Source organism: Euprymna scolopes, chromosome 9 (assembly GCF_053919585.1).
Source record: "Euprymna scolopes isolate OS-2025 chromosome 9, ASM5391958v1, whole genome shotgun sequence".
NCBI lineage: Eukaryota > Metazoa > Mollusca > Cephalopoda > Sepiida > Sepiolidae > Euprymna > Euprymna scolopes.
The window spans coordinates 131843405-131864630 of NC_136490.1; the positions used below are offsets into that span (position 1 = coordinate 131843405).

The following is a 21226-nucleotide window of genomic DNA, read 5'->3' on the forward strand; positions in this document are numbered from 1 at the left end:
AAGCCAAATTTTCGCCCCAAAACTGATTAAAATGCTTGCCACATGTCTAAATACCTGTTATGTATAACTTTTAAAAGTTTAGATCCAAAATTGGCTGAGCAGTTTGCTAGACACCGCAAATGTCAAATCTTATGAACTTTGACTCCTTGACAGCCAAGTGTCTAGCCGAAAACCAATTAAAAAGATTTTCCTAAATCTCAATACCCCTTATGTCAAATCTCGAGTCTGTAGACTAAAAATTGACAGAGTTATTTGGTAGGGAACTGTACACAGACGCATACATTTTCACTTATATAGATACATAGATTCTATGAGTGCCATTTCTTTTTTGGTGGTGGTGATGATATTAGGAAGTCACCCTATACAGGGATAGTTGATTAGGGTTAAATAAATTTTGTTTTAAAGAAAACTAATATTAGTTATCGTACCTTTAACTGGTGAATGATGTCAACACGTTTATTTCTTTGGTCATAAAAATGGAGCTGGACCCTAACAGGAAATTCACCCCAGCCTCGCCGAGACAAATGGAATGGTGGGTGCCTGAAAGCAAAATGTTGCTATCATGTTAAAAATACTGTAACTTTCACAAGAACATATCAAAATAAAAATTAATTCCAAATATCAGTTTTTCTGACATGTAAAGGTTAAGAAATAAATTAGAAATTACACCCAAATATATATAAATGGCGTAAACTATAAACATGTATTTGCCCATAGTGTCAGTTATATCCAATCATTTAATAAACAATTAATGTTATATTAGATTGTGCTGCATTTTAAGTAAAAAAAACTATTAGGAGGACTGTTCTAAAGTAATGCCTCCTATTTTTTATTCCACCTGAATGGATCAGAGGGAATTACAAATTGCATTGTTATGATGACTGAACTTATGCATTTAAAACCTGAAATTTTCTTCTCTGCTGCAGATATTGATGGTGTGAGGTTCTAAGAGAGCAACCCTTGTCATGGATTTGCATCAGAAGCAGAGATACATTGTTGAATTCCTCCATGCAGAAAAAATTGAATTGATTAACATTCACCGGTGCCTGTTGAATGTTTACGAAACTATGCAGCTCAGTTAGGAGATGGGTTCATCGATTTCAGAGTGGCGACAGACATGCGAGTGTGCAAAACGCATTCAATACTTTTACAACCAAACCATCAAAAGAGGCTGGTATTGAGAATGGTGGTGACTATGTAGGAAAATAAATTCTAGAGCACAAAAAGGTCTATTGTTTTAACAGTACTACTCCTGTCTTCATAGCTCTTTAATGTTTTAGTTTTTTAATTAAAATTTAAAAAAAAAGGAGGCTTTACTCTTGGAATGACCCATGTACATAGCGACATGTTATGTTGAAATGAATAAAAATTCCAAGAATTATGAAAAATTAGTGGATCAAAGATCTATTTTTTACAAAAAAAACATTGCTATTGTCTTGTATATTCTCAGTCCACTATTTTCTAATTTGAGTTAACAAATCAAGGGAGATAAGTCAGTTTGTCATACGGAATAGACCACAACTTGTAATTATTTGGTAATTATAGAATTTTTACCAATTTCTACATGACAAGTAATTACATAATAGTGTTTAGCGTTTTTATATTTACTTAAAATACATTTTTTAAATATTCAATTATAATGCACAAGCACCAAATATGGTATAGCACTCTTTTTCTTTATAAACTGATTGCTTGCAAAAAAAAAAAAAAAAAAAATTCCCAAAGCCATAAATGATAAGAAAAAGTACTTACACAATTTCTACAAGGTCATTAGGCCGGTAACTAGGATGAAGAAAAAACCAGACTTTTTTAACAAAATGATCAATTTGAGGTTCTTCTTTTGGCCCACGGACATATATCAACCATTTGTGTGTGGAGGGGTCATTATCTTCTCGACGATCCAGAGGAATAAATCTGTGGGGAAACAAATTTCAAAGAAAAAATTTGAATTTTTCTTTTTTAACTTTTGATCCTTTTTTTTTTTTATACCGTGAGATTAGTTGTGCCCCTAAAATACAAAGACAAACAAAAAGATTTTTCTATGAGAATACATTCAAAATAATGGAGTTAAAAAGAAATTTGATCAAACTATTAGAAATATAAATGACATGTGCTATGAGCTTGGTAGGCTGACAGATGTTCTGGTGCTTGTCCAGAATTTCTCCTATATTAAATTGCAAAAATAAAGAAAAAAATCTGTATGCTGTACATACCTGTGATGGAAAGAAAATATTATACTTTGAAAATCAGATAAAGCAATTAAATAGTTTTATTTTTATAAAAGAAAATTATTTTAAGCAAATTTTAGTTTTTCTGATGCATTACCCCTCCTCATGTTAAGAGTAACTTTCTAAAATCTTGATTTGGAGTTATCTCCCTTTTTCTTCAAACTTTTTCAAATTGGCATTGTGATATAGTCATTGTTTATTTAGCCACAATTATCTTTTCTTTTTTTTTTAACAAAGGAGTCATAACTTATCAAGGCCCGAAGGCCACTCGAGGATAAGGATTAATGAGTGTACAGTAGTCATTGGTACAATAGTGCAGTAATCATTAGTAAAGAAAATTTAGTATGATCTGATTATTTAAGGAGATGGTGCAACAAGAACTTGTTTACATTAGACTTGAAGATTACAATATTGTAGTCAACTGGACTGGGAAGTAGGCCAGCAGAACAGAGTTCCACGAGTGGGCAGTTTTAGAAAAGGAGCTTTGTTCATGGAATCTGCGTTTAGGTTTAGGCACAGATAGAGAGTAGGGGAAATTATTGATTTTAGCTAGACAAGTGTTTTTTGTGAAAGTTTGGCAAGGAGAGTGCATAGATTGGAACTCAGATGAACACTTGCCATAAAAATAACAAAAGGGCAAAGACAGGCTCGCAACGTCTTTTCTATGGAAAACAGGTTGTAAGGATCGAGAAAAGGGCCATTATCTACTAGGTTTCGAAGCTGGTTTTAAACTGTCAAGGCAGGATAAGGTACTGCGAGCAGCTCCTTCCCAGATGTGGCAACAGTACTCCATCCTTGGACATACTTGGGTCTTATACAAGTAAAGGATTGGATTGGCAGTGAGATATCTACTGGAGCGATAGAATGATTCAACCGTTTTTCCAGAAACCTTGGCAATGGATTTGATGTATGTGCTCCATTTCAGATCAGGAGTGAAGGTTGGACCCAGGAGCTTGTCAAAACATGGAGCTTCTCCAAGACGTAAGCTATTCATTTTAATTGGGACCAGATGGAAGTCAGTGTTGATGATGTAAAGATAGAAGCTTGGTTTTAGATGCATTAAAATTAATCAGCCACTTTTCTTCCCGTTACACCACATGTTAAAGATCAGAGGAGAGAGAATCAGAGAGATCTTGGCCATTTCCAACCATTGAAGTGTTGACATAGATGGTAGTGTTGTCTGCATAAATGTCTATGAATGATCTAAGAATGTGATTTGGGAGATAACTGATGAAGATCGGGAAGAGAGTTGGGTCCAGGATTGAATGCTGTGGGACGCCAGCATTGATACTGTGAGCTCCTGATTTCTGCCCATATACTGCTACTCTTATAAACCTTTTTTTTTTTACACAGTGGTCACCATTTATCAAGGCACGGAAGCCACTCAGGGATAAGGGTTATTGCAAATACATTAAGTTAGTATGGAGATTTGATGAAGTGTTTACTTAAGGGGCGGTTCATTAGGAATTTGTTAACGTTGGACTTGAACACATCCAAGTTGTAGTCAGGTGGGAAGCAGGCAGATGGAACAGAGTTCCACAGGCGTGCAGTTTTAAGAAAGAAGCTTTGTTCATGGAATCCACGTTTTGATTTAGGCACAGATAAAGAGTGGGGGAAATTTTTCACTGGATTCGGCTAGACGGGTGTTTTTCGTGAAAGATTGGCGAGGGGGGACCAGAGATTGGAGTTCAGACGAGCATCTGCCATGGAAATAACGATAAAACAAGGATAGGCTCGCAACGTCTCTTCTGTGGGAGAGAGGTTGCAGGGTAGAGAAAAGGGCATCCCCCACTAAGCCATGAAGTCTATTTTGTACTCTGTCAAGGCAGGATAGGCTGTTTTTAGCAGCTCCTGCCCAGATATGGCAACAGTATTCCATCCTTGGACGTACTTGGCTTTTATATAGATAGAGAATTGCATCAGTAGTGAGATATCTTCTGGAGCGGTAGAAGGATCCCACCATCTTTCCAGCGACCTTGGCAACAGACTTGATGTACGTGTTCCATTTCAGATCAGGAGTAAAGGTCAAACCCAGAAGCTTGTCAAAACATGGGGCCTCTCCCAGACGAGAGCCATCCATCACAATTGATGCCAGATGGGGATCAGAGCGTTGATGATGTTAGGATAGGAGTTTGGTTTTAGATGTATTAAAGGTAACCAGCCACATCTTCCCCCACTGAACCACGCGCTCGAGATCAGAGGAGAGAGAATCAGAGAGAACTTTGTCATTTACAGCCTTTGATGTGTTGCCGTAGATGGTCGTGTCATCAGCATAGATGTCAACAAATGATTTAAGCATGTATTTAGGGAGGTCATTTATGTAGATCAGGAAGAGAGTTGGGCCCAGGATTGACCCCTGAGGGACTTCAGCATTAATACTGCAGGCCTCTGATTTTTGTCCATCGACCACTACTCATATGAGCCTATCGGAGAGAAATGATTTAATAATTAAGAAAACATTTCCAGTTATACCGTGGCTGGAAATCTTGTGAAGTAGACTCTTATGCCATACCTTGTCGAAGGCTTTTGATATGTCAAGAGCAATTGCCCTTGAAAGGAAGCCTTTGTCAAGAGATTCACTAATCCTGTGAGATATAACCGTCAGCACATCTGTGGTAGATCTTGCAGAGCGGAAACCATATTGTGTGTCACTAAGAAGGTTATTCCTGATGAGGTGGTTGACTATTTCTCTATTTAATATGGATTCCAGCAACTTACTCATAACACTCAGGAGACTTATTGGTCTGTACAGAGGGAGATGACTTATCCCCTGAATTCTTAAATACAGGGCAAACTGATGAGGTTTTCCAGTGAGTCGGAAAGCACTTCTCCTTAAGGCAGCGCTTAAACAGTTTCATAAGTATGGGAGCAAGTTCTGGTTGAAGCTTTTTTAACACTATAATTGGGATGCCGTCAGGGCCAGTTGCTTTACTGGAATCAAGGTTCTTGATTAGCTTGGCGACCTCACGCAGAGATATTTGTATGTTACCTAACGTGTTCTGTGTTATAGGAGAAAATATGGGGAGTTGATGGCCTTTGTCGCATAGGGTAGAATTAGCTGCAAAGTTCTTTGCAAATAGTTTGGCCTTGTCTGACGCTGACGAGATGACCTCTGGTCCATTGATAATGGTTGGGATAGAACACACACTTCTGTTCAGAATCCTATTTGTTATTTGCCAAAACTGGTGGGAACCAAGCCACTGATCAGCTACTTTGGATTTAACAAACTGGGCATATAGCTCTCTTGCATTTTTTATTACTTTTTTACAGTGGTTGCTGGCAGTCCTGAAAGCAGCTTTAGTCTCAGTGCATCTATTATGTTGGTAGCTACGGAAAAAGTGATTTCTGTGCACGATAGCAGCAGCACATTCTGGGGAGAACCATGGCTGGCTGTTAGGTTTTTGTTGGAATTTTTTAGATGGTATGAATTGGTCTATGCCTACAATTAACCATTCGGTCAGATCTGATACTATAGAGGACACTTCCTTTTTAAACATGGAGTGCAGAGGTAAATCAGATATGAATGTACAGAAGCTATCCCAGTCAGCCATAGAGTATCGGTATACAGTACGGTGGAGGGGTACGTCCGGGGACTTATTACATTTCGTTTTTATCTTAACTGATACTACGGAGTGGTCGGAGGATCCTAGAGGAGAATGAACGGAACATGAACATAGCTCAGGGGAAGTTGAGAGAAAAAGGTCTAGGAGGCTTGCATATTGACCGGGTGTATCGGGCACACGGGTGGGTTCGCGAACAATCTGAGTGAGGTCATAAGCAATGGCAAAATCATGACAAAACCTCCCCTCATTGTCTGTCTTATTTGAATGGGTCAGCCATTCCACGTTATGGACGTTGAAGTCACCACAGATGTGGATGTTAGCCGAGGGATGTGCAGACAGGATGTGGTCTATTTCCTCAGATATGCTCTTAAAGATAGTAACTCCGCTGTTGTGGGGCCGATAGAGGGCAAATATAAATGCAGTGGTGTTAGCAAGTGCAACCCGGAAGCACATATAGGGTAAGTTAGGATCTTCTCTAGAGATATCCCTGCCACACGGGAAGCCATCTTTAATGTAGGCACATATTCCATGCCCATGGCGATCTTGGGGGTCAGATTTAGCTGTTAAATTAGAGTATCCGTTAATTATGAACTCATCTAGGGAAGTGGTCGGCCCTATTCCAGTTTCACTTAGAAATAATATGTTTGGTTTCATCTCCTGTAATTGGGTTTCAACCTCTGGAAGTTGGAACGTAGACCCCTGATGTTGGAGAAGGAGACCTGGTAGTAGGTGTCTACGTTGGAAGATGGAGTTCTAGGTTTATTCGAGTTTTTTTTCTGGAGATATTTCATATTGAGGTTTTGGGATTTGTGGAACAGGTCGGCATATTTGGTTAGAGCAGTACAGAGAGGGAAAGGAAGAGAGAAAAAGACAGGAAACTTTTTTTCTTTTCTTTTTTTTTGTAGCACACGAAAAGGTAAAGCCGTAACAATTACCCACTAGTATGGCATCGAGAGGCCCCACCAGAGACTACTGCATGGTCCAGATCCACTCACCAAATGGCAATACAGCAGTCCCGGTACTTTGCGCCTGCTGATAGGACAGCCTCCTTAGTGGTTAATCCAAGGTTAGGAGAAAAATGATTTAATAATTGAGAAAACATTTCCAGCTATTTCATAATAAATATTTGATCAATCTAAGTGATTTTTAGAATGCAATATTTTCTTTCTGTCTAGGTACTTCATACAGGTTTTTCTTTATTTTTTTTTCAATTTGGGGGTATTCTGGGCAAGTAACAATGTCTTAATATTTATTATCTGGTTGTCACATCCTCAGGATGACAAATGAAAAAAAAAATAGAAGCGATAGGTTAACTGAAGATTGAGAAGAGTGTTGCTAAAGTCACAGTTTTCTCACTTTTTTGTTTGTTTCTTTCTGCCGTGTGATAATGAAAAATTTGAATGAAAAATAAACTTTAAAAAAATATTATTTTTTCCTTAACTAAGGAAAAATACAATTATGCCCTGTGTTGTCTGGGAAGAAAAAAGATGAGAGGTTCGGTAAGTAAAACAAAAAAAAATCACACAACTGGACAAAGGATTGATCATTAAAGTTTTCTAAGAATATATTTTATAGGCCTGCAAGTTTTTGCATCAAGAATTTTTTGAGTTGAATGATAGGCATATATCTAGCAATTAGCATGTACACAGCAGCCATCAAAAGGATGTGACACAGTCGAGTTAGTAGACTTTTATTCAAGTTTGGTCAGAGATTTTGCACTACTTTCACTAATACCCTCAGAAAAGCTATAGGCGAGTTTGTTTTGTTAACAGCATTTCAACTTCTGTGAATTATTCAATGCCAAGAAAAGGTTTACTTGCTTTTGTTTTTAGGCTATGTGTTATTAAAGCCATTTTTTTTTTATTTGTGATATTTTGTTGAGGAGATTAACATGTTTTTGGAGATTTATTATTTCTTTTGACCTGGTGTTCCTGAAAAGGTCATTTAAAATCCGGTCATTTTGGTAAAAGTTTTTACGCTTCAAGTTCTTTATGTTTCCAAATATTTATTCATGGCAATTGGTTTGGAGGTTTTATTTTCTGGCATATCAATCCTTTTCAGGTTATTTCAATTCAAAATCAGGCTATTTTGGTAAAAAAAAAAAAAAATTCATGCTTCAAGTTCTTTATACTTTCAAATATTTATTCATGATGTTTGGTTTGGTTGTTTTATAAAGAAAAATTTTCCTTTTTTGTTTTTGGCCTGGAAGAACATGATCAAGTTTTGCACAGAGAAAGGAAAAAATAAACGATAACATCAATGTTTGGTGCATTTAAGTTAGGAAGCCAGTATCTTCAGATAGCCTGATTTGGTAACGCCAGGGTGAGGGGAGCTATGAGCCCATCACTTCTCCTCTTATGGATGGAATAGTAGAATAGACTAGACTCTCAAAGGTTGGTAGGGTAATTAGTGTAGGAATGGTATATGTATCATTTAATTGGAATTCATTATTTGGCCAAAATGTAGTGAGACAACAACAACTATGGATGGCAGTAATTACTGAGAATGCAGTTAGAAGATTCAGAGTTCTTATCCCGTTGCAGTTACCACCTGACGAAGGCCAGAGGAATAGTTGGCCAAAATGTCGCGAAACAACAACCAATAAAGATGAGGATAATAGTCCGCAATAAATAAAATTAATAAATAATACTCATCTCAATAATGAATTCCAATTAAAATAATATCTAGGCTGCATGAGTTGCATACTTTGGAGCAAAAAAAAAAGAAGCAAATCAATGAAAGTAAAATTTATTTTTAAGTACATACATCTTTGATTTATTAAATTAAAAAAGATTTTTTTTTACTCTTATTTGCTCCAAACAAAGCATATTGTCACTTGGACATAAGGGGCTACTATTTGGGAACATATCTATAGGGGCACTATGTAGGGAGTTAAGCAGCAAGATGTCTGTTCACATCATATTTACAGTTACAGTTAATAGAATTAAAGAAGCAGGACACAGTGTTGGAATTCGAAAGTCTAGCAGTTTGAGGGGAAAAACTATTATAGTAGAAAGGCTTTTGATATTTAGGGAACTCTAGAGTGAAGGGTTGGGATTTTATTGGTTATTGGGTTAGTCGGGAATATCTACATCAAAGGGATACATGCTATGAGTTCGTTAAAGCACATTCCAGTACTTGAAAAACAAGAATTCTTACTGAATAACAAGAAAATTTCCTGCAACCATTTCCTTCTCTCTCTTTTACACGTTTTTCATAAAAAGAATTCCAAAGTCGTGATGCCAGTAAGTAACCCAGGATAAACCAACAGGACTGGAAAAGTATATCTTACACACATGCATGTCTTCAAAACCATTTTGTAGTCCTGCATTTTACCAATAAATATTTTCTTTTTAGAATCTTTTATTTACAGACTGAATTTTAGATACTTGGTAATAATATATCATTAGGGTTGAGTGTGGATATGAATAGCCAGGTATATAAGACTAATGATTAACAAGGTTTAGCATTAGGTTCACTTGTAGGTGCGCATAGGAGGATAGAGGGATCTGATTGGTTAGTTTAATCATGTGACATGGAAAAGAATTTGAAGAAACATGCAATGTAACAGCTTGAGAGTTAGACCTTTACTTTTTTTATGTTATGTTCATCCTCAAACAAGGCATATGACCACGTTAACGTAAGGAGCTACTATTTGAGACCATGTTTAGAGGAGCTGAGCGAGATGTTGGTTTACATTATATTCAAATTTCTTCATGTCAGTAGAGTCAAAGAAGCAGGTAACAGGAGAGGGAATTCCAAACTTTGGCAGTCCATGAGGAAAAGCTATCGGAGTAGAAGGCTTTCCAACATACACAGTGAAGGGGTTGGATTTTGTTGGTAAACAAGTTTGTCAGGGGTATGTATGTCAAGGAGATACAAGTGTAATGAGTTAATTAGAGTACATTCATTTAAAATACTTGTAAAACAGACACAAGAATGCAACATTTTGGCGATGGGACAGAAGTTGGAGGTTGGCTGACAGTGGGATCTATTAGATTGGGGACTCTATTTTGAATCTTGTACAAGAGAGAGACTTGTGGTAGATGCACTAGTCCATATGCCATGCATGGGTGAATGGTGGCTTTGTAGAGGTACACGATGAGTATTTTTTAATCTTGCTTATTTAGACCCTCAACGGAATGGTCAGAAAATATGACTATTCATATTACAGTAAATAAAATATATAAACTAAACTCATTGTCCTTCATAAGTATATCAACTGATCCGAGTAAAAAGTGTTCAAATACAAGTTTCATGCCTGGCATATACCAAAGAAAGATGGCCAACACCCACATCCCCTCTACAAAGTTATTTTCTACGATATAGAATTAAAAATTAGAAATATATGATCAAAAAATTTATTAATTATAAAAAGTTAAATATAATTGAAATTATGCCTTCAATAAAAATCGATTTTCTCCAGAAACCCCCCTATATTAAAAAACAAAAATAAATAAAAATCAGTAAATGTACATTTTAGGTGCGTACATCAAAATTGCATGAGCAGTTTGGCACATACCGAAATCTTTTTCCATCCTATCTCTATGAATTAATTTTTCGCAGTAGATTTCGTAACAAGGACTTGTTTCTTGTTATACTAAGAGTTATAGCTGACAAGGCTATAGTCAGCTAACATACTTCCTAACTTCCAGTGTAGCGCTACCAAAAGCGGCAACCAGGCAAATCTTTCCTTCACTTTTATTATTCTTCAGTATTTCTATTGTACAATGATTTATTAAAATAAAAGAAAAGGACATTATTGAAAAGTATACAATAAAAATTAAAATCATACAGATAAAAATAACATAATCAATCTTTATTTGCACTTTTAATAACAAAATTTAAAAAAATAAAACCTTTCTTTCATTTGAAATTTTTATGAAATTATAAACCTGAGTTGTTATTTTTTTAAATTTTAAAAATCAGTTTTTTGTTTGAATTAATATAATAAATATATGTTTATGAAAGTATAAAAATAAAATTATTTAAATCAAAGTAAAAAATAAAATTATTGAAATCAAAATAACAAAATTTCAAACATCATAAAAAAAAAAAAACGTATCCAATACATAACATTCCCAAAATAGTTGGCTTTGATTCTCTGCTGCTACAGGAATTCTTGCAGATGACTATCGAAAAAGACTAATTGTTCTTTGTATCTGTATAATTTGGTTAATTTTTATTGTATACGTTTCAATAAAGTCCTTCCTTTTCTGACAATTATCCTTTCTAATATTGTGTTATTGGGTTTAAATGTGAACTATAAAATGAAGTTATAGTTTTTTACAGATTTATTAAATAAAATCATAAAAGGTTATTACTTTATTTTATAATCCACATTCAGTCTTTTAATTTATGCATCTAAAATGCACTTTTACTGAAAAAATCTGTATGATGTACCTGCCTGTAATAAAACAAAAAATATCATATTCCAAAAATCATATAAATTGGTCAAGTAGTTTTATTTTTATAAAGAAAATTAATTTTAAGTGATTAATGGGAATTTATAGGCATTACAACAAAAATCTTGCAAGTTTTAATTATCGTGGAGTTATCTCTCTTTGTTTCATGAGATCATTTTCAAAATGGCAACCCATGATAGTCGTTTCTCTCATACTCATAGAATTTGATTTTTATTCTTTAAAAATAAAAGTACTTGATCAATTTACGTGATTTTTCGGAATGTGATATTTTTGTTTTCATGGTTACCTACATCATGCAGATTTTTCTTTAATTTTGGTTTTTAATATAGGAGGAATTCTGGACAAGAACCACTAAAATCTACAAAGTACTTACTTGGAAGCATTACCAACAATGATTTTCTTCTTTATCCTGAACCGAGATGTTCGGCTTCCATTTGAATTTGTTTGTGTGACCGACTTGATGCCAGATTGAGATGTGAGAGGCTGAAATAACAAGAAAAACATAAAACACGTTATCAAAGCTCAAAAAAAGAATGCATGACAATTACAGATTCATGCTCACTATTATTAGCAATCTTGGAAGATAATGACAAATGTACTCCCAATTTGACAAAGCCATAACACCATTTTTTACAGAAATCGTGCCAGACAAGGTATAAGACCATTTGATATGAGCTAAAAAAAAAAAAAATGTTACTTCTAGGTCAAAAACTAGCCAATGATAAATGTTATGTTTTTTTTCTTTTTTCTTTTATTCACCTTCACCCCAAACAAGGCATATTGCCACTTGGACGTAAGGGGCTACTAATTGGGACCATGCCTAAGAAAGATTAAGATGTTGGTTTACGTTTGAACTTCTGCATATCAGTACAGTTTGGGAAGCAGGTAGCAGGAAAAGAATTCCAAAGTCTAACTGTTCTAGAGAAGAAGCTATTTGAGTAGAAAACTTTCTGAGATTTAGAGACCTCAATAGTGAAGGGGTGTGATTTTGTAACTAAGTGGGTTTGTCAGGAACATGTATGTCGCGGGAGCACAAGTGCAATGAGTTCATCAGAACACATTCCATTAAAATACTTGTAAAACAGGCACAGGGATGCAACATTGCGGCGATGGGACAGGGGTTGGAGCCTAGTTGACAAAGTGGGACCTATTAGATTGGAGACTCCTTTTTTGGACCCTATCCAAGAGGGAGAGATTAATGGTAGATTCCAACCAAGAAAGCAGCAATTTTTCATCCTTTGTCAGAAACATTGCTCATAGAATGTTAAGACTAATGAACAAAATAAGAGGAGCTGCAGCAAGAGTTACAAGGCTGCCAAAAGTAGATACACGGTCCAATTTCTACTCTCCTGTTTGTTGTGACGGTGCAGTTCAGTGTAACTGGGCTGTAAGGATTATTGGAGTATGACCATAGTCCCACTACCTTTTTAATCCCTTATAAGCATTATGGTGCCAGGTTGTTCACAAAGTGCCACTGGTATTACATACTCCAGTACTGTGTGTTCATGACATCAGCAACTAAACTGGTTCACCTATCCAATATTTTTGGTCTGAAGAATAACTCATCACCCAGCAGTATATACGAGGGTTGTTCCAAAAGTAAAGCCTCCAATTCTTTCACTTTAAAATGTTGAAAAGCTATGAAGATGGGAGTGATATCATTAAAACAAAAAATCTTTTGTGCACCAGAATTTATTTTTCTACATAGTCACCATTATTTTCAGTGCACTTTTGCCAGAAATTCAATAATGCACATCTGCTTCTGACACACGTCCATAATAGGGGTTGTTTTCTTAGAGTCTCACACCGTCAATATCTGCAACAGAGATATGAAACTTTCAGATCGGGAACACTTGGTAGAGGGTGTATATTACACAAGTAAGTCTTAAAATATTTTTCTTAAATGTTTTCCTTTTAATTGATTGAAAATAGTGAAACTAAAGATTTCAGTCTCTTAAAATAAAGCTGATTTTCATTTGTTGTTAGTTGACAAAATTTTACATAAACAATTATGTTTTCATAAACAATTGAAAATAATTGAAGGAAGGAAGAGAATAGTTAACAATTTCCTTGCCATGTTAAGAATGAGTTTCTAAATAACAGTTATTATTTAGAAAACCATTCTTAACATAAGAATGGAGCAGGATGTACTTTTAACTATTCTGTACATTCTCTTTAGGAATGTTCGTGTTTTTATCCCAAATTATAAAGATTTGATTGGTTACTGCTACTGTCAATATGACAGATAAGTAGTAAATTAATTTGTTTTAATGTAAAAAGAAAAGCAAGATATAGCTAATAATAAAAATATAACTACTACTAATGTCAAATTTGTAAATTAACACCTCCAACTAAAAATGAGATTCTTCTTTTGTTTTAAGTGATTTTTCTTTTGTTTTAAGTGATTACGTGTGAACACGAAAAACTTGCCAGAAACAAAACAAAACAAAAAACATTTTATGCTTGGAATCCTTTGAGATGAGTAATTCGTATATTTACTTATTTATTTGCGGACTTTTATCCTCATCTTTATAGTTGTTGTTTCACAACATTTCGGCCAACTATTCCTCTGGCCTTCGGTTAACCACCTGATGAAGGCCAGAGGAATAGTTGGCCAAAATGTCATGAAACAACTATGAAGATGAAGCTCAGAAATTAGAAACTCGTGACTTCTGGAAAATCTACAACAGTGTAGTAAATAATGGGCAATCAACGATTCCCCCACTATCCAACAATCATGAAGTTGTTTGCTCAGCAACCGAGAAGGCTAACATGCTTGCCAGTCGGTTTGCCTCAAACTCCACACTAGACCCTGCTAACCACCCTATCCCAGACTTTCCTTTGCGGACAGACGCCAGACTTGACAATCTGAAAATCACCCCTTCTCAGATGCATGCCATTATAAAAAATCTTGACACTGCAAAAGCATGTGAACTTGATCTCATCCCAGCTGTGCTATTAAAAAAGTGCTCTGCCGAAGTAGCTCCAATCCTCTCCAAACTTTACAACAAATGCCTTAATGAATCTTGCTTTCCTGCCTGCTGGAAAACTGCTTCTGTGGTACCAGTTTTCAAGAATTCTGGCGAAAGAACTGACCCAGCAAATTACCGCCCCATTAGCCTCCTTCCACTTTTTGCAAAAATATTTGAGTCCACAATTAACCAAGCTCTAGTCCATCACCTTACAGATGTTAAGCTCCTTACCGACCAATTGGATTTAGACATTCCAACTGTAATCTCTGAGTGTATATACCATTCACTTGACAAAGCAGGGGAGGGTAGAGTGGTAGCTCTAGATATATCTAAGGCTTTTAACAGGGTATGGCATGAAGCTCCTCTTAGGAAAATCAGATCATACGTTATCACTGGTAGAATACTTAACATAATTAAATCCTTCTTAGATAAGAGAAAAATTCAGGTTGTCCTCGATGGTCGTACATCTAAACAATATGATATAAATGCGGGAGTGCCTCAGGGGTCTATCCTTGAACCTCTATTATTCCTAATATTCATAAATGACCTCCCTGACAAAATTGTCTCTGAGATGGGTATATATGCTAATGACACCACGCTCTATAACAGACACGACAGGAAAACAAATGAACACATATCTAAGGAAATGACAGAAACACTAGAGAATGACCTCCAATCTGTAGTGGAATGGGGGAAAAAAAATGGATGGTCACATTCAATGCTGCCAAGACTAAACTTGTTTCCTCCAATAACTACAAGAAACCTTCTCTACCACCAATAGCAATGGCCAAAGACTCTTTATCTGAAAGCACATCTTTTAAACTCCTCGGCCTAACGTTCACAGGAAACATGAGTTTGAACAATTACATTGAGAGCATTGCTAGGACCGCTGCAAAAAGGTAAAAGGTAGGTTCTCTCTATCGTGCTAGAAAGCTACTGACCCCTGAAAGTATCCTGTACCTCTATAAGGCCACCATTCGCCCATGTATGGAGTATTGTTGTCATATTTGGGCCGGTGCATCTGCTACTAGTCTCTCACTCCTAGACAAGGTTCAAAAGAGAGTCGCCAACCTAATAGGTCCTGAACTATCATCCAAGCTTCAGCCTCTGTCACATCGACGCAATGTAGCATCCCTCTGCCTGTTTTACAAGTACTTTAACGGTGTATGTTTCGATGAGCTGCAAGCACTTGTACCCCCTCTATGTAAATACCTCCAACAAACCGACAAGCAGTACAATCCCACCCCTTCACAGTAGAGATCCCTAGATGTAAGAGAGTCTTCTACTCCAGTAGTTTCTTCCCCAGAACCGTTAGATTTTGGAACTCCCTGCCAGGTTCCTGCTTCCCCAACTGTACTGACATGCAGAAGTTCAAGTGTAACATGAACCGACATCTTGCTGCCCAACTTCCCACCTAGTACCCCTGTAGCCTGTGTCCCTAATAGTAGCCCCCTACATCAAAGTGGCAATGTGCCTTGTTTGGGGTGAAAATGTAATTAAAAAAAGTCAGAAATTAATAAAAAGCAATTTATTTAGAATTTAGAGTGGGAGATAAGTTTCATATATAAATTTAACGTAAAATGATCATCATTTCTAAGATATTTTAATTTTGTAGGGAGGTTTGCTAAATTTTTTAGCATTATCCCTAAATCTGACTGGCAAAATCATAAAACAGAATAATCGCTTCAACCCCTCTTCCAGAGAAAAATAACAATTTTTGGTTAACTGCCCCAAAATGCTAGAATAACTCAGAAATGGGAACTCATTTTATACTAAATTAATATGTGAAACATATTAACCACTCTAAATTCTTAATGGATTTTTTTTGTTTTTCTTCTCACCAAATTTTTCAGGATATTAACACGTACTCGCCTAAAAAGATAGAATCTCCTTTTAGTTTGAAGGGCTGATTTAGCTTAGGATAGTTATCTACAATAATAATAATTTTTTGTTTTGTTTTGTCAATGGAAGGAAAACATAAATAAATCACCCAAAGAGTTCAATAATAATATTAAAACTAAGAATCATTTTTTATTAGTAATCTCGATTTTACTGCTTTTTATATCCACCCCAAAATAACCTTAGTTTTGCTTTACAATCAGTATACTGACATGGAAGCAAAGGTGGATTTGCTTTTACACTGAAACAATGCATTACTTTGACTGCGTCATGCGCTGTAGGAATTCATAAGTTTAACTAAGTAATAAAAGAAGAATTGACGTTAAACGTCATTTTACACAGACGTGTGAAAAATCCACAAATTCATTTATACCTAATTCAATTTAAAGCCAAGCTTTTTTCATATTTTTTATCTATTTCTTGTAATATTTGCTGATGTTAGCTGATGAACGGGACAATCTACCAGGTAAAACACAACTGGTCAAAAGCCCAACAACATAAATAAATTAAAAATTTTTTAAAAATACTTTATATTTTAGTTTTGATTTAATTAACAAAAATGTTTGATAGTATTTTTCTTGACAAAAATGTTTTATTTTACTTTTAAAGATTTTTCAGAGCCTTCTAAATAAACTGCCTTCTTAAGTTTACCTAGCAGATTTGCGCAAAGTTTCAATTTTTGTTTTGTTTATTTTACACATGTAAAATAAATTTCCACCGTATTTTAATATTATTATAATCTATAGATTTAGTTTTACTGATAGTTTAAAAAAACAAAGAGTAGAGGCCAATTTTTTTCAGCAATTCAAATATTTGGTTTGAATTTATCAGATTGAAAATTTCATTCAGTTTTGAATTTTTAGAATATTTTTGACAAGTTGGTTTCAAGCCAAACAATATGTTAGAAAGTGGTACATTGTGCTTTCTTTTCATCTCCAATCCGGCTAGGGATTTTTATCCTCGGCCCCCAAAATCAACAGAGATTAAAGTATTCCTGTAATGACCTGGTCCCAGTTGACTGCAGTGTAATGCTGGTTCTGTGCAGTTCTAGGAGGTCCACCTTTGCCTTTTCTCTTTGAGAAGAGGTTAGTTTATTACTAAGTGCCTGAGGCGCCCTTACTAGGGAATGTTGATGGAGCTTCCCAGGTATTTTTGCAGGTCAGAGTGTCCCTGCTTGGGGGGGGGACTTCTCAATCTCACTTTCTGACCCTGGTGTCACAGTTCTTGCAGCTGAATAGAACTAAACAACTTTTTTTCATCTCCAATAATAATGGCTCAGTTCAAAATTAGCGAAAATAATGCTGAAGAAATATTGTACATACACTTTCAGATGAAGATGTGTTTGTGCTGGTTTTTCCTGCCTGGTTGCTTCCACCACTTGAACCATTTGAAAGAGAAGATTTGTCTGCAACTCTGCTGCTTCTGTTATCCTGCCACGGATCCTTTTCCGAAACTTGTCTGTCCTCCGATTCTTTGGATGTTAATGGGTGTTTACCCAAATACTTTTTAACTGTCGGGTGAATGAATGGGGCACTTGTGCTGGCAGAATTGTCCTGAAAAACAAAATAAAAACATACAACTGTAAAAAAAAAAAAAAATAAAATAATCATTCATAAAAATAACTTTAATTTAGGACATCTCAGCCCTTTTACCAATTCTCACAAAGAGTTTTGTTGAAAAAAAATTTTTAATAATAAATTGAGATAGAAAATATTTTTATGGCATATCAACCATATTTAATGTCAACTCCTCCCATTTCCATTTAAATTATTCATTATAAGATTAAATCTAAACAATATGGAAAGTTATGTGTGAACTCCATGTAAAAAAAAAAAAAAAAAAAAAAACAGGAGACTTTGTTAGTTTGGTCACATTAAAAGAATGGATAAGAGCGTTTGGGTTAGTGCATAACGATTGAGGTAGCAAGATTAGTTTGCAGGGGAAGAATAACAAAACATGGGAGGAAGTAAGGCGGAGGAATTTGAGAGAATGGGGATAAGTAAAGATCTGGTCAGAGATAGTTTAATTCGGAAGTCAGTTTCTAAAAGCTGTCCACCAGATGCCAGCATGTAAAATGGCCATTAAACTGATCACGATTATATACAATTCAGCACAAGTTGTTATATTAACAATAGATTGGGATTATGGTTTCATACCTTTCTCAAAAGTATGAATGCATAGCAGAATAGGATTTGAGTTTTACATAACAGGATTCCTTGCAGTGGTGTGCAAAGATTTTGTGATGTCCAGGAAAAATCTGGTTCTTGTCCAGAATTCTCCCTATGTTAAAGGAAAAAAAAAAATATCTGTATGATGTATGCACCCGTGAGGAAACAAAAGAATATTATTCTATTTCAAGCACACTTGATGCATATTTTATTTTATTCAAATTAAAACAAAGTTTCTATATGAACTCTCATCCTTGACGTTATTCTCGCGTTGCCTACGCACAGTTTAAACATTTCCAAACACAACCGCTAGATACAATGTGCGGCTCTGTTTGTAAAAACAGATTTCTTTCTCCAACTTTACAACATGGCAAGGAAGAAGAAAAGGAGAAAAAAGAAACAAAAGAACACACTGAAGATGGAGTATTCCTCTGAAATAAATTTGTGATAAATTTCAAACAAGTAAAATATTTGTTTATTTTTCTAATATTATGTTGTGATTTGGCTTTCAAGTGCACTTGATGCGTATTTTATTTTATTCAAATTAAAACAACGTTTCTATATGAACTCTACTCCTTGATATTATTTTATTTTATTGGTGCTTCTTCAATATAATAGCAAAATTCGAAATATTTAATTTCAAATAAAACCAATGGTATCTACTTAATTGCCATGTCACAGTAATGAACATATCCAAATATTACGAAAAATAATAAGGTAGAAAATTAATTATTGATGGAAACAGTTTTCGAAGACAATTAATGAAAACTGAATTTTGCTAAATTTGCGTAAGATTTTCAAAGTTTTCAGTAAATATTTACCTTCTCTGTTACGATTCGAACTCCACTTTCTTTTTTTATTTCTGAAAAACTAAATTTACGCTAATTTTCTTTGAAAACTATTTTCATAATTAATTAATTTTCTACTTTATCATTTTGTGTAATTTTGGGATATGTTCATTACCGCGGCATGACAATTAAGTAGATACCATTGGTTTTACTTAAAATTCAATATTTTGATTTTCGAATTTCATTATTATAAAGAAGAAGTGTCATTTTATTTTACCCATAGTTGGAGAGACAATGAGGGCGGGGGGACCATACCTTTCTAAATATTATAAAACTTCAAATAAGCATAGATTGGATTGCTAATATCATGGTAGCCATTTGTAAAGGGATGTCTGTAGGGAACTAATTAAGGCAAATGTCAAAGATTGTGTTTCGTGTTATGAAATAAAGAATTTGGAGATTTCTTTTTAAAAGAAGCGTTTTCACACTTAATTGTTTTGTTCTATGTAGTTTATTGTTATTATTTATCGGATAGAATGTGACAAGACTACATTGTCTTCCCTCGCTTGACAAGGACTGCCAAACCCAATGTGTGCGGTAGATTTTTTTTCTTTCAAATTCTTCTCCGATTCTGGCTGTTGTGTACTTGTCTCCCACACATTGGCGACTGTCGAGGGGATACACTGGCTCATAAGTATAAAAAATACAATAAAAAAAAAAAAATTTTTTTTTAAAAACAAAAGGAAACACAGATGCTGATAATTTCCGTAAATATTAGTTGCCCTTTGGATGTGTGTGTGACACCATCAATTTTTTTAACACTAAAATCCACATTTACATCTACTGTCGAAGCTGTATTTGTTAGTCGGTTGATCAATTCATTTAACATCTCCGCCAAACCACCATCTGCTTTCTTCTGCCTCAAACTTGCAACCGTTATCAACTATACTATCACTGGACATCATAAACCCAAAACATCTAGCTGTCATAAAATTCCTTGCCAATCCTATGACTAATCTATTATATAAAAGCGAAAATGTGTGTGCACTTTTTTTGTATGTCCGGCAATGGTTTTCCCAGGGGGGGGGGGCATTTGTTAGAACTTTTTATATACTCTCTAGATTATAATATCTCCGATTTACGAAAGGAGGTTGTGTCTATCTTTTATTTGAGCAACTTTGATGTTATAAAATTCCCACTATTCTGTCTTCTCGCATGTTTGTTCGTGTTTTTCGTATATAAAAGTGAAACTACGAAAGCGGTGTTGTGTTCTCGGCCCTCCGTGCCGTGATGTGTAGAAAGCAATGAGCTTTGATCAATGTGGGGAAAACCCGTCATATCAGACAATTGCTATTCATTTGGACACTGCCTTTTTATGGGGATCTGGTTTTCCCCAACATCTTGGAGAAACAAACAAATACACAGAAAGCATAAAGCTTAACTGGCTTGCAGCCAAAAGCAGATGTTCGTTTAAGCACTTGTGTTTTTTAAGCATTTAATTTCAACCATTCTCACTTCCTCTGCCCTCTTAGCATAGCGGTAACATGTCATGTTTTCTTTCACTTTTTTTTCCGACTTCGCCTCAAGGCTTCGGGTTTGAGCCTACCTGCCCACTAACACTTCTTTTTCTCCACGTTCTTTTCCTCCTTCGCTGTTCGGGTTCGAGCCTGCCACTTTTTTCCCTACACACACACACACACACCCGGGTACCCCCGCTAGTCTCTATATAGAAAAGGCAAAATGTGTGTGTGTATGTTTGTATGTCTTGCAAAAACTTTTGCCAGAGGTGACGGATCCTCAGGAGATTGGTTTTCGGACGACAAATATGAAAAAATTGTCCAAAAGCATTAATTCCTTCACCCTCAACTGGGCAGTTTTCTACAGGGAGGGGTCAGTTTTTTTGCATCTCCATTTTTGCAAGTCATTGTATTGATTGGATTGACGTCACTTCATTTGAACGCTTTTGACTTCTGGTTGCGTCATGGAGCATTGGAAGGACATCAGATTTTCTTCCACTTTCTTTTCTGCCTTCGCGTCATGGGTTCGAGCCTGCCTGCCTACTACCACTTTTTTTTTTAAAGCACCTCTGCCTACTGTTTTTTAACCTCTCCCCCTACTACCATTTTTTTTTTAACACCTCTCTCCACATGGGCTGCCAACAATGTCAATAGTATTTCAAGAA

The 21226-nt window shown here is 35.5% G+C and overlaps 1 protein-coding gene across 1 annotated transcript in view; it reads right to left on the reverse strand.

Moving 5' to 3' along the window:
* Positions 1-21226, reverse strand: part of LOC145284841 (YEATS domain-containing protein 2-like) — a 100743-nt gene that overhangs the window by 49854 nt on the left and 29663 nt on the right. Inside the window, exons 5-8 of the mRNA XM_080133821.1 lie at positions 17411-17641; positions 11591-11700; positions 1753-1914; positions 429-540 (exon numbers count right to left, since the gene is read on the reverse strand). Of these exons, the coding sequence (XP_079989947.1) occupies positions 429-540; positions 1753-1914; positions 11591-11700; positions 17411-17641 (615 nt within the window). The remainder of the gene's footprint in view (positions 1-428; positions 541-1752; positions 1915-11590; positions 11701-17410; positions 17642-21226) is intronic.